This window comes from Rutilus rutilus, assembly GCF_951802725.1.
Source record: "Rutilus rutilus genome assembly, chromosome: 19".
Lineage (NCBI taxonomy): Eukaryota > Metazoa > Chordata > Actinopteri > Cypriniformes > Leuciscidae > Rutilus > Rutilus rutilus.
Window position 1 is genome coordinate 23,629,726 of NC_140232.1, and position 15,219 is coordinate 23,644,944.

Below are 15,219 nucleotides of genomic sequence, written 5' to 3' on the forward strand. Positions count from 1 at the left end.
ACCTGCCAATGATGATTGAAATGACATTTCTAACATTTCTACATTTCTAACATTGAATAATTCTATATATTGCATATTTGTTTGTTTTTAATAATATTTTTTAAAGCAAATTGTTTGGGGTCAGTATGAAATTTATTTGTAAATAAATGAATTGCTTTATTTAGCAAGGGTGCATTAAATTGATTAAATGTGACAGTGAAGACAGTAAAAAATATGTATTTCAAATAAATACTGTTGTTTTGAGCTTTCTATTCATCGAAGAATCTATCACGGTTTCATCAAAAAGCAGCACAACTGTTTTCAATATTGATAATAATGAGTATCAAATCAGCATATTAGAATGATTTCTGAAGGATCATGTGACACTGAAGACTGGAGTAATGGCTGTTGAAAATGTATCTTTTCGATCACAGGAATTACATTTAAAAATATGTTAAAACATAAAACAGTTATTTTAAATATTAATAACATTTTACAATATTACTGTTTTTACTTTATCTTTGATAAGAAAAAAATCTTAACACCCCCAAACCTTTAAATGGTAGTATGTATTTTACTTTAATTAAAAATGTTTTTTTTTTTAGCTATTTTTAACTTTTTTTTTTTGGCGTGTTTAAAAAAAAAAAAATTATGGCTAATTGGAATTAATTAAAATGAATTCCAGTTGGAATTAATGAGTAACTGGCAACAGTGATTTATTTCCCTATTCTATGATGCGTTGCTGATTGTATCTATTACAGTAAGTAACACCTAGCAACCACCCAAAATACCCTAGCAACCATTAAGCAAAACCCAGAACATCTTTTGAGCCACTTGGTAACTCTTTTGCATTGTGGTGGTGAGTTTTGCACTCTTAGAAAATGTGAAATCCTAGAATTGTGGCATATTCCTGTGAAGTTCAACAGTAATCCATGACACTCTCTTTCTCTCTCTGTAGTGAATGCTGTATTATCAGTGATGGAAGGCTCTCAGCTGCTCTACTCCATACAGCCACACCCAGCTCTCACTCCCATCATGCACCTGCTCCCACCAAACATTCTAGTATCTGGACATGACCGCATCCCTGGCGTTGTGTTCTCCACGGACACAGGCACAGGTAGGCTTACCCACAATGCCCCCTCTCAGTTTATCATTTGAATGAGAATAAAGAGAAAAGGCATTAATGTGCTAGATGTTCACTACAGTTATAAAACAATCAAATGGCATTTGATGACTGCTCATCTGTAATGAGAGACTGTGTTGCCATGGAGACAGCAGAAGGAACTCTAGAATCCTCATGAAAGAGCGCTCCCCGTTTCTCAGGACATTCCCTTGATTAGCTTCAGAATCGCTTCATGCCAAACCAGGTCATAAATGAGACCCTGAAGCCGAAGCATTTGAGCCTTTTCACAAGTTTTCCGACTCACAGCACTGTGCTCATGATTTTTGTTCTGAGCTGCTTTCAGGGGTGGGTAAAGACAGACTTTTTGAACGGTAGTAATGAACCGTGGTGGGTTTCACAGAGGAGAAGGGATTGGAAGTTGAGCAAAGTGTCGCGCTAATCCTCTAGCACTCCAAATATCTCACAGGGAGCGTGACCCACGACCGCAGTTTAGATCCGCAGAGGGACGCAGGAAATTAGAGAATTATTCCACAGTGATATTTCTATCTCCCCCTCTCTCTCACCCTCATTATAAACCGATGAGCAGATGTAGGAATGGGATTCCTCTGGAGCAGGTTTCTCTTTGAACTGCATCTGAAATGTTTGAGTGCTATATTCTGCATCCTCCTGGGCCTCCACACAGACTGAAAGAAGAGAAAGAGAGATGTTTTCCCCCTGACTGTTAATACGGTTAATAAGACATGATTCAAAGCAGTTCATTCCAAGATCCAAAAGCAATATATTCCGTCTGATAATGATTCTTATAAACTTTTCTTGAGTGGGTGTTATAAAAGCCAAATTTCACGAGCCGCATCTTGATTTTATTGCTTTAATTGTATCTAAGTGAAAAAACACCTTCAGTTTCCCATCAGTCTCAGCACATCATTGATCATAACACTGTTCTGTGACACACCCACCAGTTTTGTGTAGGTTAAAAGACATCAGTGTTTCTCACAGGATTTTTTGAAACTTTGGTGGGTCTGGGGGCAGGGCTGGCCTGAGGCATAAGCGAACTAAGCGGCTGCTTGGTTTTTTCGAGTTTAACTTAAACAAGTGACATAAATGAATGAATGAATGAATGAATAATTCAAGACAAGAAAATTCTGATTTCATGATCAATATACCTGCCTACAACTGCTGCTGTGTCTGCCAGTGTTTGAGTCATGCGCATAAACTAGACACCTTGCGTGCAAAGACAATTCGTGCGCAAAGTCACGGTAATGTTAAGCCATGTCACAAATTTTTTATTTGATCAATGATTGATGATTGACATTTAAATCAATGATTTATCCTTTAAATTTAATGATATTCAGAACAGAACAAGAATAAAAAAATAACTATAAACAAGCCAAAACGAAATAATTTAAAGCGAAAGTGAAAGCGGCGTTGGGCTCACGTATCTCTCTCATTAGAATCAAAATGTTTCAACATTCGCGATGTATTTGGATGGTAAACTATTCTTTATTATAGGCTTCTTTTGTACTTCTCTCACGTTCCAATATCGACAGAAAAAATCATCCTCTTGTGGAGCGGTGCTTACGCTGAATGGTACGAATTGTACTACTGACTATTTAAACAGAGTAGTGTAATTTTTATGTGTTAGGTTGACTTTTATTATTATATTTTATTACGGCTATAATGAACAGGCTGCGATGTCAAGATTGCAATGCTGGGATATGTTGTGTGTGTGTGTGTGTGTGAAGCGCGGGCGCGATCGAACAGTGGAAACATAAAAACATACTCCATGTTCATACAAGACATCATTCAAACTGCCAAGTGTTGCAAAACGTTGGAGGATATTTTGCAAATAATTTATTTAATAGGTTTTGTGACAGTTTGTTTTCAGAAGTTTCAAAGAGTTAGTAAAAGAGTAAAGAAAAAGTTAAAACTTTTTTTTAAGTATCTATTTTTTATTAAGTATTTATTTTGTATTAATACATAACCTCATTGTATTAATTTATAATGTAACATTATAGCGTGACATTTGTGTCAATAATCGTCAAGCACAGGTGACTCCGCGTGGTGGGAGGGGGCCCCCAAATCAAATTCTGCTTAGGGCCCCCAAAAGGCTTGGGCCGGCACTCTCTGGGGGCATGCCCCCTCGGAAGAATATTTTGTACATTTTAAATTCATAAATCTGGTGCACTTTGAGAGTTTAAAATTAAGAACTAAAATTCAGTGTGCAAATTGAACAAAAGAGTATGTCCCAAAGCTACACACTCAAAAGTATCTACTTTTTCTTAACAAAAAGAGTACATACTTTTAGGTCATAGTATAAGTAGGTGATACATATACATAGTATAAGCAGCAAGAGCCTTATCTCTCTTTCGATTTTAGTTTGTTTGACAGCAATGGCGCAAAACACAACAATAAAGACCTTTTATGTTATTATAAGAAGTTTAAATATATTTTCGGGCCGCCACAATCTAGTTGTGAATGGGACGCACTGAAATCTATTTGTGGTGGTCAATGTTGATATTGTGGTGGGACGCCACAGATAAATCAATGAATGGGAAACACATGCTTAATGCCTGAGAAAGGTTCTGTTGTTCTGTAGAGAAGAGGGTTTCCCAGGGGAAGTTCAGATTAATTCAATATGATGAGCAGCGTTAAAATTATTATTTAGTATTTAATTTAATATTACATTTAATATTAATATTTATTACCATCAACAATTAATTTGAAACAATTATTACCTATTGACAGCCATAATAAAAATGTGTAATATGTAATTGGGTTGTAACAGTAGAGTCAATGTGTGAAAGTATTACATATATTATTTAGCTATTTTATCAGTAGGTAGGTAATAATTAATCATTGCCTATTGACAGCCAAGGTGATAATTAATCATAATAATTTGTCATTGCCTATTGACAGCCATAATAAAAATGTCTAATATGTAATTGGGTTGAAACAGCAGAGTCAGTGTGAAAGTATTTAATTTATTATTTACCTATTTTATCAATAGGTAATAATTAGCCATTGCCTATTGATAACCAAGGTAAAAAAAATCTTACTAATTAATCATTTTACTGTCATAAATATCTAAAATGTAACTTAGTAACAGTCAGTGTGAAATTCTGTACTTCATCTATTACTTTCTACTTGAAACTACTTGAAATAACACTTTTTTTCATTTGTTTAATTAGTCTACATTACATTTTACCACCTAATATTAATTGATAGACTACATGGTGTATTTTTACTTTTTCAAATTAATTTATCACACTTCAGGACTATTTAATTTGGCTTTAAAAAATATAAAAGGTGAATAAAAGTGGCAAGCCACTTTCAATTAAAAAGTTTTAACCTTGAATGTACACATTTATTATCTACCTCATCAAAGATGTATAGTTCAAGCTGCGAAAAATAACAATAGAATGATTGAGAATGCAAAAGTGTGAAGTTGTGAAATACATTGTATTTATGGAAAGGTTAGCATTACTCAAAATATCAGGTGGTATTTGAAGTAAATTAATTCTTCGGAGTCTTAGGAGTTAAACTAATAGAAGGAACTCCTGCAGTAGAGAAATGCAGTACCCATAACTTTAAAAACAATAGCAAACATGAGATGTTTAAGAGGCACATTGAATTTCCTCCATTCTCCTATGAGACATTCTGTGGCGCATCTCTCTTCCTCTGCAGTGGTGGAGTGTTTGTGCGCTGTAATGTCCTGACGATGCTGCACTTGTTTGGCTGTCAGGCCTCAGTGCTGCTGTACAGATAAGCCTGGTTTGGTGTGTGTGTGTGTGTGTGTATTTGTGTGGTTGAGTGTAGAGTGATTGTGCAGTGTGTTTGAGGTACCAGACTGTGTGTACAGTAAATGTCTGAGTGCGTCGGAGCTCTCCGGGCCTGGCTTTGATAGTGGCAGACTGTGTGTGTGAGTGAGTGTGTTAAAGCTAAACAGTGATAGACTGTGTTTGTGTATGGCTGAGTGATCCGTGAAAGTGAAACTCTCCTGGTTGTGACTCATTCAAACCAGCGGGCCTGCTGTCTGCTGCCACAGCAACCTGTGTATTACACACACACACACACACACACACACACACACACACACACGACATTTTGTGATGAACAGACCCAAATGTAGGTGGTTGTTCACTAAAAATCATGTTATCGGACCGAGCTCTGCTTGGTGAGAAATCATAAAAAATAAGCAAAAATATATAAATGAATAAATATCCAGCAAATTCTTATGTGTTTAACTTATGTTCTTATGTTCAACGTTTAAAAATGTTAAAAACCCAATATCTTTTTCGGTCTGTTTCTCACACAAAGCAGTTGTATGGAAGACAGATTCTGATTTTTTATTTACTTTTATTATATTGAAAAAGTGTTCGTTTAAGACACACTGTTTTTGAGTTAAATAAATGTGTATTATATATATATATATATATATATATATATATACAATTAAATTATAGAAATATGTCTCTCTTTTGCACTTACCATTCAAGTGGGGTCAATAATATATATATATATTATTATTATTATTTTTTAAATAAATAAATTAATACTATTCAGTAAAGATGCATTGAATTGATCAAAAGTGACAGTAAAGACATTTAGGCCTGTCCTGGTTTCACAGACTGGTCTTAGATTAAGCCAGGATTAGACCTTAGTTCAATTAGGACATCTAAGTAGCTTTTATAAATGTGCCTTAGAAAAAAACATTACTGGTGTGCATCTTGAGACAAAACAATTTTAAGATATATTTGAAGATATGGATTAGGTTTAAGGCTCTTCTGTGAAACCGGTGGGATATAATATTACAATTTCAAGAGAAATGTTGTTCACTTGAATGTTTTATCATGGTTTCCACAAAATTGAGCAGAACGACTGTTTTCAACATTGATAAGAATAAATTAAATTTTCACTATATTACTGGTTTTACTGTATTTTTATCAAATAAATGTAGCTTTGGTGAGCAAAAAAGACTTATTTCAAAAAGTTTACCTCACAAAACTATTATAAAAAATTCTTCCTAAATTCCAGGTTAGATTTCTCTCCAAAAATCATTGAGCTTTTGAAATGAATCTTTTTGTATCATGTAAACATTCAAGTCTAATACTTCTAAGAAGAATCTGATTTATAGACAGCTTTCACTGGGGAATGCACATCAATTATAGAAACCACAGTTAGCTTAGTGGTTAATGCTGTATAACAAATGTTTTTCTTTAAATTAATTATGGAGGGTGATTCACTTAACCTGTCTCTACGTGAAGGGTTTATTTTATTGCATTCTTATTTTTCGGCATATTTCTCTGAGACGTCTAAATAAAACATCAAGGAAGGAGCAGGTTATCTTCGCCGTAAGTTGAGCGTGTTTGGATGCCGATGCAGACCAGCAAAGCTTGACAATCACAAGCGCGTGATGTGACCATTTTCATATCACTCAAATTATTTTTTAATTGATTATAGAGTTGCTTAGACCCCTGTGGGTACGTGAGCTAGATTTTTGTTTTTACCAAAAAGAAACAAAAATGGCTTGGATATGCAGGAGAATTTCTCAATAGACAATGAAACGATCCTCAGCGAGACCCCCACTGAGAGCAGAAATGGGGCCAGCCAAAGATCTCAGCTGGAGGAAATGTGTCTGTGATGCTGCAGCCAGACACATACTCCAAATGACAAATTATCATTGGTCCTAATTCTTTTTTAAATCAGAAGAGGAATTTGGGCCACATGGAGCTCCATTACGTTGGCCTACACTCCATGTATTTTTCCCTACTTCTGGAACACGTTGAGCTCTCTTGTGCATTGCTCAGTAGTTTGTTATCCCATGCACTTGGTCTGTTTTTTTATTCATATTTGAATTGATTGCCATGAGTAAGAGGATCTTGGCTTCCTGAAGTGTGCTGATAAATTAATTTTTGATGTCTAATTAATTCCTTTGTTGCTGCAATGTTGTAAAAAATGAATAGCCATTAAATATAAAGGAAAATAATAAAATGGCTGGATGGAATTGGCTGTGCATGCAGGAAATTAGTACAATGTTAATGTTATATTCACTCCATCTCTTTTGCAGCAGATGCACTGCGGAAGCCTCGTCTGTTGAAGAGCTTCTCGTGTGTGTTGGAGGGCCTACGTGTGGCACTCTTACCCTCCGTGGAGGTCTTCGAATCTGACCTGCTCCAGCTGCTCAACAGAGACTGCCAGAATACAGTAAGCTATGACTCCAATCAAACGTTTAGGAAATTCAATAATGCATATTCAGTAAGTATATTTTTTACAAAAGTTATGATGTGACTTCGGTTTAAAAGGGGTCATATCATGTGTGGACAATCTTTAAATGATTGTTTTTGTCTTTTAAGGTACACATGTTCTGAGTAAAGGTTCATTAGGTCCTATTTCTAACCATAAAATAATCTGTGCAGAAATGTGTTCACAAACTGTTGTAATCAGACTGAAGTTGGGAATATTGTAAATCAAGCATAACATAACAGTTTCCTTTTGCCATTGTAGAACTTCCCTATTTGCACACATTTTCATCACCCAAAATTATTTATTTATTCCAGAATCTAAAGTTTCCATTAATAGGAGGGTTAATGAGATTAAGTGAGTTTTATTTGGATGATTGAAACAAATGACTCCTGACATTCAGAGAAACAATCGCGTCCAGGGCATCGGTCGGTTTCGGTTTCGGTTTCAAATCTTAAACCTCCCGATCTGCTCGCGGACACATCGGGGTTGCCCCGACAATGTCAAACATATTTGATATTTAGGATTTTAAATCGGGATGATTACGTCAGTACTTCCACAATAGCCAATGAGAGACAAGTATACAAGGAGACAGAAGTGACGGAACTTTTGAAATGGCGATCGCGAAACAACAAGCAGCTGTACGGGTCCGTTGGATAACGGAGATGAAGGAACAGCTGGTCGAAATGTGGCAACAACACGACAGCCTTTATAGTGTCTCCTCATATAATGTCTACAGAAAATTGCCGCGACACGGTATCCATTTTGTTTACATTCGCTTCCCCCTGAGATCACGTGAGATGCTAAATCTGGCATGGTAATCTTAAGAATATCTTGTAGTGTGTGATGCGCCGCGATTTTCAAATCTTGTAGTTTGTGCAGGTTTGAGATTTGAATGAAGAAAATCTGTGAAGATTCTCCTTATGTGCGTGATGCAACCAGATCTCCGTCCACACTACACGACATGACCAGAAATGCATGTCACGTGATTATTCATGCACACTGGGTATGCGCTTATTGTAAACAGTTGCCTATTGCTCTAATAATAGCTTGCCTCTTGGTCATGTAAGCAAGCAGTATTACAAAATGCAGAGTTTAACTGCACAATGGCTCCTAAAAAGTATCTGTTTTGGTCCATTTACACTGAAACGCAACCCTGGAGTTTTCAAACTAAAACGGGGTCTGCAGCGTTTCCAAAAGTCTCAGTTTAGAGGGTCAAAACTCTGTAGTGTAGTGCAGACGGCAGGTGTAACCGTAACAAAAGTTATGCATTTTAAAACACAATGCACTAGTGTAAACAGGGCCTTAAAAACTCCTGTAGTCTGAGCCGGGCTTTAGTCTCTTTTGCATGCTGAAATAAATAACCAAATATAATGGACTTTGTTGAGCATTGCCTTCAGTGCTTCAGCAAATGCACTAGTGGTCTGAACAAAGTCTGAATAAAGTAGTCTGCAATGGAAATCATTGTTGATTTCATTGCCATAGGGTAATGGGTTTTGTATTAGAATGTAGACCGTTCTACAGACATGTGTGCTCCAGATTTCTGTGATTTAGAGTTGCATTGTCTCTCTCTGATCAGCCTCACATATACATTATAAATCCACCAAAATTCTCGACAGTCACAAACACCATCTGCTCCTGTTTTTCCATAATAAAGATCTAAATGATCAAAGTGAGTGCAAAGCTCAAAAACTTCAGATGATAAAGATGGTTGGGTTTGGTGGGTTGATGCAGCCTAGTTGTTAATGGCTGAGGCTGGTAATTGAAAGGCTAAGAGCCATAACCAGTGTCTTGACAGGCAATGCTGTTGACTTTTGAAGCTACAGTACCATTCAAAAGTTTGGAGTCAATAAGATTTCTTTTTCCAAAGAAATGAATACTTTTATTCAGCAAGGATGCATTAAATTGATCAAAAGCGATAGGTAAGACTTTTTATACATATTTATAATAATGATATTAGAGTATTATGATAATAATAAGAAATGTTTCTTGAGCACCAAATCAGCATATTAGAATGATTTCTGGAGGATCATGTAAGACTGAAGACTGGAGTAACGGTTGTTGAAAATTCAGCGTGTTTTTAGAAACCTGCTTGTTTTTTCTTCTTCTGTGGAACACGTAAAATACTGAATTAGAATGACATTTACATCATTATTCACTGAAAGTCTAAAAGAGATGTTATTTACCTCTGAAATAGATTTATTGCACACAGACATGTTGTTTATCACTTGATGCTTTGTGTCACCGTTTAATAAGACATGATATAAGTCACTTTGGAAGGAAAGTGTCAGCAAATGAGCACAAATTAGTAATTAGTTTGATTTGGAGCCGTGGTCCATGGCCTCTCCATGAGCACTTCGAGTGAGAAGCTTTATTATGGAAATTTCTTCTCCCCTCTCTTCAATTCTTCCAGGGACAATTTGGATTGTGGGAGGGATCAGTGCAGTTTTTTATAAGATGGTCTGTATTCTAGTGTGGTTGTGTTTCAGGCTGTGTGGATCTGTAAAGGCTGTCTGGAGACTTGTGTGTGTGTGTCTGTGTGTGTGTGTGTGTGTTTGTGTGTGCTGCTGTATGGAGCCTGGACCCCGGTAACCATGTTTGACAGATGCACTCATGCGTTTGCAATTATTTACACACTGCAGACACACCGCTTTGGTCATCCCTTAAACTGAAAGAGAGAGAGAGAGAGAGATAACAGTAGAGGGACAAGAGGGGTAAAATTGAAGAAGTGGAAATGGATAACAGTGTCATTTTTGACAGCTTGTGACAAACCTTTTGTGTCTCATCCTTTCATGGTGGTGCTTCTCTGTGTATATATGGTGTGAGGCAGAAACACTTTCAGTGTTCTTTAATCAGGTGTCCCAAACACAGCTTTAGAAACCTAGACAGACATATGCACCTACAGTACTTTACATAAGAGCTTGTTTTAATTGTGCTCAGGTTGTGTCACTTTCCCTGCGGTGTCAGCGGAATGTCAGATGAACTATTTTAGCTGAGCTAAAATCAGCTCCTAGGACGTCACTTGTTGTCATGTTGAAGTAAGCCTCTTTTTGTTATTCTTGGTGTATTTTTGGTAATATAACAGAGCTTGGAATTTCTTTTAGTACTTTTTATCATAGTGCTTACAAGGCAGTACTGTTTTGATATTCGTCAGATATTCTGGGTTGTGTTTCTTTAAGTCCTTAATCTCAGGTACTGTATTAAACTTCTGCTATTAATTCACCCTGAACCGCTTACAGTATAGACTCCAAACTTTGTCGTGTAGACAATTTAGCCTTAGGTGTTCTATCTATCTATTAACTTTATACTTAAATTTAAAGATTAAATTAAAGATTGAAACTCTCCCATTGACCTACACAGTTGCTGAATGTTCAGCATTCACAATCTTTACCTATGCAAAAATGTTAACTCTATTATTTTGCTGCTTATAAGCACTGGCATTTCCTTCCTTATTAATTATATAAAATATTTCTACAAAAAAGAAATAAAAATCTGTGTAAATTACAATGTTTGCTAATAATAAAAATATCATCATCTTCTTATAAGTATTAATATTATAAAATATCTACAAATTCATGTTTTTGCTGTGATAAAAAAAAAAAAGTATGAAGTACTGTGTATTTTTGTTTTTAAATTCAATGAAATTGTCAATGAAATACAAACACTGACAGCGATATGTGGGATTTCGTAGTAAAGTCATTTCTAATCTTAGATCAATCAATAATTCATTATGTTTTTGTCCTCATCGCAGGTCAAGGGTTCTCATGCTCAACAAATGTGATGAAAGACAGGTGACCTCCAACTCAAAGATTTACTGTACAGCAGAGGATCTTTAGCAGGGTCAGAAGCGATTAGATGAATCCATCATCTGTGATTGGCAAGCAGCTTTGAATAAAAAAATAAAAAAAGTGCACTTTCTTCATTGTGTTAACAAGAAAGATGGAGACAATTGTGACAGAAAACAAAAAGAGAAATCAAGATAAATAGTATGAGAGAATGGATGAGGGAATATTCATCAAAATCTGTGCACTCTCATCGCCTGACGTCACTTCTCTGCAGCTCTGAGGTGATAATTCACATGTGATAGCAGTTGACAGCAGGCTCTAATTGGCCCTCGTGTGGGTGGTTGACCTTTAGAGAGTGTGACTCTCAATGCTTTGTCATCTGGATATTGTTGATGCTCTGAACACATCTCTCATTCTGTGAAAGATGTTTGAAACCCCCAACCGTCAGAGGTGTGTATATCTGGACAGGTGAAGGAAAAAGGAAGGGATTGTTGTTTTTAACAGGATTGATACTCATAGTGTGAACCCAGAATTTCATCTTAAATAGTAATACATTATTAAAATCACATATTATATCTGTTAATATTATTTAATAGACCTGAGGTTATGTGAACTAATAATGAACAATCATATTTTTATGAACTTATGATAATAAAGGTTATATAACAAATGTATTGCTCATTGTTTGTGAATGTTAGTTAATGCATTAACTAACGTGAACTAATGGGACCTTAATGTACAGTGTTTAATATGAGGTTTTGTCAAAATTGTCAGATTAACTTTGAATGGTTGGAGTTTCCTGTATAATTATAATAACTGTGTCATTTTCATCTATTACAAATAGTTGTTTTAAAGAAAACCTAATATTTGAAAAAATATGATGATAAAACCTAATATTTAATAAGTAATAAATGTAAAAAAACCCTAAAATAAAAAAAAAACCGATATGGGCGCTTGAGGTGGTGGGCTGGAGAGAGTTGCCGTGGCGACAGACAAACTCACTCCAGCCCACCGCCTCGAGTGCCCATGACGGCAGACTGTGCTTAGCCATGCTCGATGGCACCGCAGATAGCCCACAGCGGCGAGGGCTGTATGACAGCACGTTCCTCCTCCTTTATGGGTTTTGGCACCAATGTAACAAGTTTGTTATTCAGGGAAGTAGGAGGCGGGACCCTGCGAACGTTTTACTACTTTAATCATTTAAAATAAACAAACAAAAAACTAAAGTAAAAGCGGCAGCCCCTTACGGACGACTGCCGCACACACGTAAACAAAACATAACGTAAATGAACAGGCCTGGTCCTCTCTCGTCCTTCACTGTCACTGCTCTTCCTTTTATGCTTCCGTAGCTCCTCCGTGAGATATACGAGACCGGTGTGGTGCGCATGAATGGACAGAAACGCAAAATTATGCCTAAATGCCTGTTTTGTCGAGTATCCTCGACAACTTCCTTACAACTTAAAGAGTTGTAAGAAAATGGGATGAGTGTCAGATCTATGAAATGTGCGACAGCCTAATAAACCCGCTGTCATTAAGGATAATCAAATAACAAAAGAAAAAGAGAAAATCACTCACTGCTTGACTTAACTTTTGTAGCTTTAATCTATATAGAAAAGGGTATATAAAAGAATCACCCCCCTTTAAAATAATCACATTTTGTTGCTTTGCAGCCTGAAATGAAGACTATCTACTCAGTGCAACTTATAACAAATAAGTTCGAAAAAGGATCATCCCCTTGTGTCAGTATTTTGTTCAACCACCTTTTGCTTTAATTACAGCCTTTAGTCTGATGGGATATGTCTCTACTAACTTTGCACATCTAGACTTTGCAATATTTGCCCACTTTTCTTTGCAGAACTGCTCAAGTTCACTTAAATTTGATGGTGACCATTTGTGGAAGTCATTCCACAGATTTTCGTTGGGTTTAAGTCTGGGCTCTGACTAGGCCATGCAAGAACATTAACCTTTTTCTCCTTCAACCACTGTGTGGTCAGTTTTGCTGTGTGCTTTGGGTCATTGTCATGTTGGAAGGTAAACCTTCTTCCCATTGACAACTTTCTGGCAACCCCATAACAGGATATTACCACCTCCATGCCACCTCCATTCCTCCACTGTAGGAATGGTGTTATTTGGATGGTGAGCTGTATTGGATTTCTGCCAGACATATTGTTTGGTGTTGAGGCCAAATAATTAAGTTTTAGGGCCCTATCTTACACCCGGTGCAATGCAGCACCAAGTGTTGCAAGTGTTTTTTGCTAGTTTCAGTCCGATGCAGTTATTATTTTCACGTCCTGTGCCACGTTGTTTAAATAGCAAATGCATTTGCGCCCATTTGTGCGCCCATGGGCGTGCTGGTCTGAAAACGAGGTGTGTTCTGGCGCATTGTTGGCACGTTGCTATTTTGAGGCAACAGAAATAAGCCTGGTCTAAAGTCAATGGCACAATTATTTTTTTTGTTATTTAAAGAGCACGTTAGTAATGTGCGCCTATAAGCGGGTCCACAACGGGCGTACACTATGCTTATTAAACACACAGGGATGCACAGCAGCAGACAAACATGCCAAATATTTAAAATAAAAGGATTACAATGTAAAAGATTATTATTGTGTACATAAAGATATGGTGGAATCCGGCTTGTCCCGTAGATGGTCTGCTTGCGCACTTTTACCTCGCGCACGAGCAGTTCCGTTTGCGCTCTGGAGACTGCTTCGGTCTTTCCACTATCAAATTCCGTCATGTAAATAGCGAATCTGCCATGGCGCGAGCGCAACTGGCTTTTAAAAGGAATGGGAGATGAGACTCTGATTGGTTTAATGCACGTAAATCCCAAAACACACCCATTACTCATTAAGAGAATGGGGACAACAATTTTAGGCCATGCGCCTGGCGCGCCGACCATTTTTTCCTGTCGTTAAACTAGCAAAAGTGGATTCGGACTAAGTGAACTTGCGCCGTGCGCTTTAGACCATGCGCTCAGAACGTAAAAATAGGGCTCTTAGTCTCATTTGACCATAACACCTTTTTCCATGTGGGCTCAGAGTCTTCAAGGTGTGTTTTGGCAAAGCTCAGTCATGTGGCCAAGGACAAGGTCATCCTGCTCACCACACACAATGACCACTCTTTGTCATAAATTCCTGCAACTGCGTCAGAGTTGCTGTAGGCCTCTTGGTATTCTCTCTGATCAGTTTTCTCCTGGCTCTTTCACTTTTCAGGATTTAAGTCTCCAGCTTTGATATTTAACCACTGTTTATGATAAAACTTGGATCCAAGAAAAATCCTCAATGTTAAGTCCTGTCCTTGTCCTGTTCTTCATCCTTGTTCTTATAATTTTCCTCATCCTCATCTCATCCTTGACCTTATCCTTCTGCTCATCCATATCTATGCCCTCATCTTCATCTTTATCCTTATCCTGATTGAGAACACTGCTTGCTAGCAGCTGCATAAAATAAGCCTTGGCCCAAAGCTTGAAGACTCAATTATCATTGCTATTTTTGCTCACTGTTTGGCAAAGCCTGGTGAATCTGGGCTGTTTGTCTAGATCTTTATTTTCAGACCTGCCTCAAAAAACCTTATACAACCTATGTTAATTCAAATCGTACATAAAAATATAAGCACAGAAGAACCATACGAACTTAGTCACAGCAGAGGGAGCTGCATACACGCCATTGATGTGACAGCTTTGACAGCGAATTTTGTCCAAAGATTGGATTCTAGGTTATGTGACATATCCAACAGTTTTTCCCCATATTACAATTTTCAATAATTCCTTCATACAGTCTTGCAAGATTTTTATTTGATTTGATTTCACTTCTGTTTAATTTCATACAGAGCGTTGATTAACTTTGATTTAGTTTATTGACTAGATGTTTTGAAAATATATATATATATTTTTTTTTTTTACATTGAGAGCTGCACACAGTTATTCAATTAGATATGAGTGACATGCAAAGATGGTCTAAAAGAACACAATAAGACCAAATTGAATCTAACTGTCTAAAGTGCAGTGCTCAATAAATGGCTACACTGGTCTCAGATTTAATCATTGCTGATGTTTGATTACGGTTTTCAATGTTCACAGAATAAAATGTGAAA

General features: G+C 36.8%; 1 protein-coding gene across 2 annotated transcripts in view; it reads left to right on the plus strand.

The window, feature by feature from the left end:
• nphp4 (nephronophthisis 4) overlaps positions 1 to 15,219 on the plus strand; it is a 159,493-nt gene that overhangs the window by 40,121 nt on the left and 104,153 nt on the right. The window contains exons 5-6 of one of the 2 annotated variants that reach the window (XM_084388738.1): positions 938 to 1,096; positions 7,170 to 7,306. In XM_084388738.1, the coding sequence (XP_084244864.1) occupies positions 938 to 1,096; positions 7,170 to 7,306 (296 nt within the window). The remainder of the gene's footprint in view (positions 1 to 937; positions 1,097 to 7,169; positions 7,307 to 15,219) is intronic. The other variant, XM_084388739.1, reaches the window with a different exon arrangement.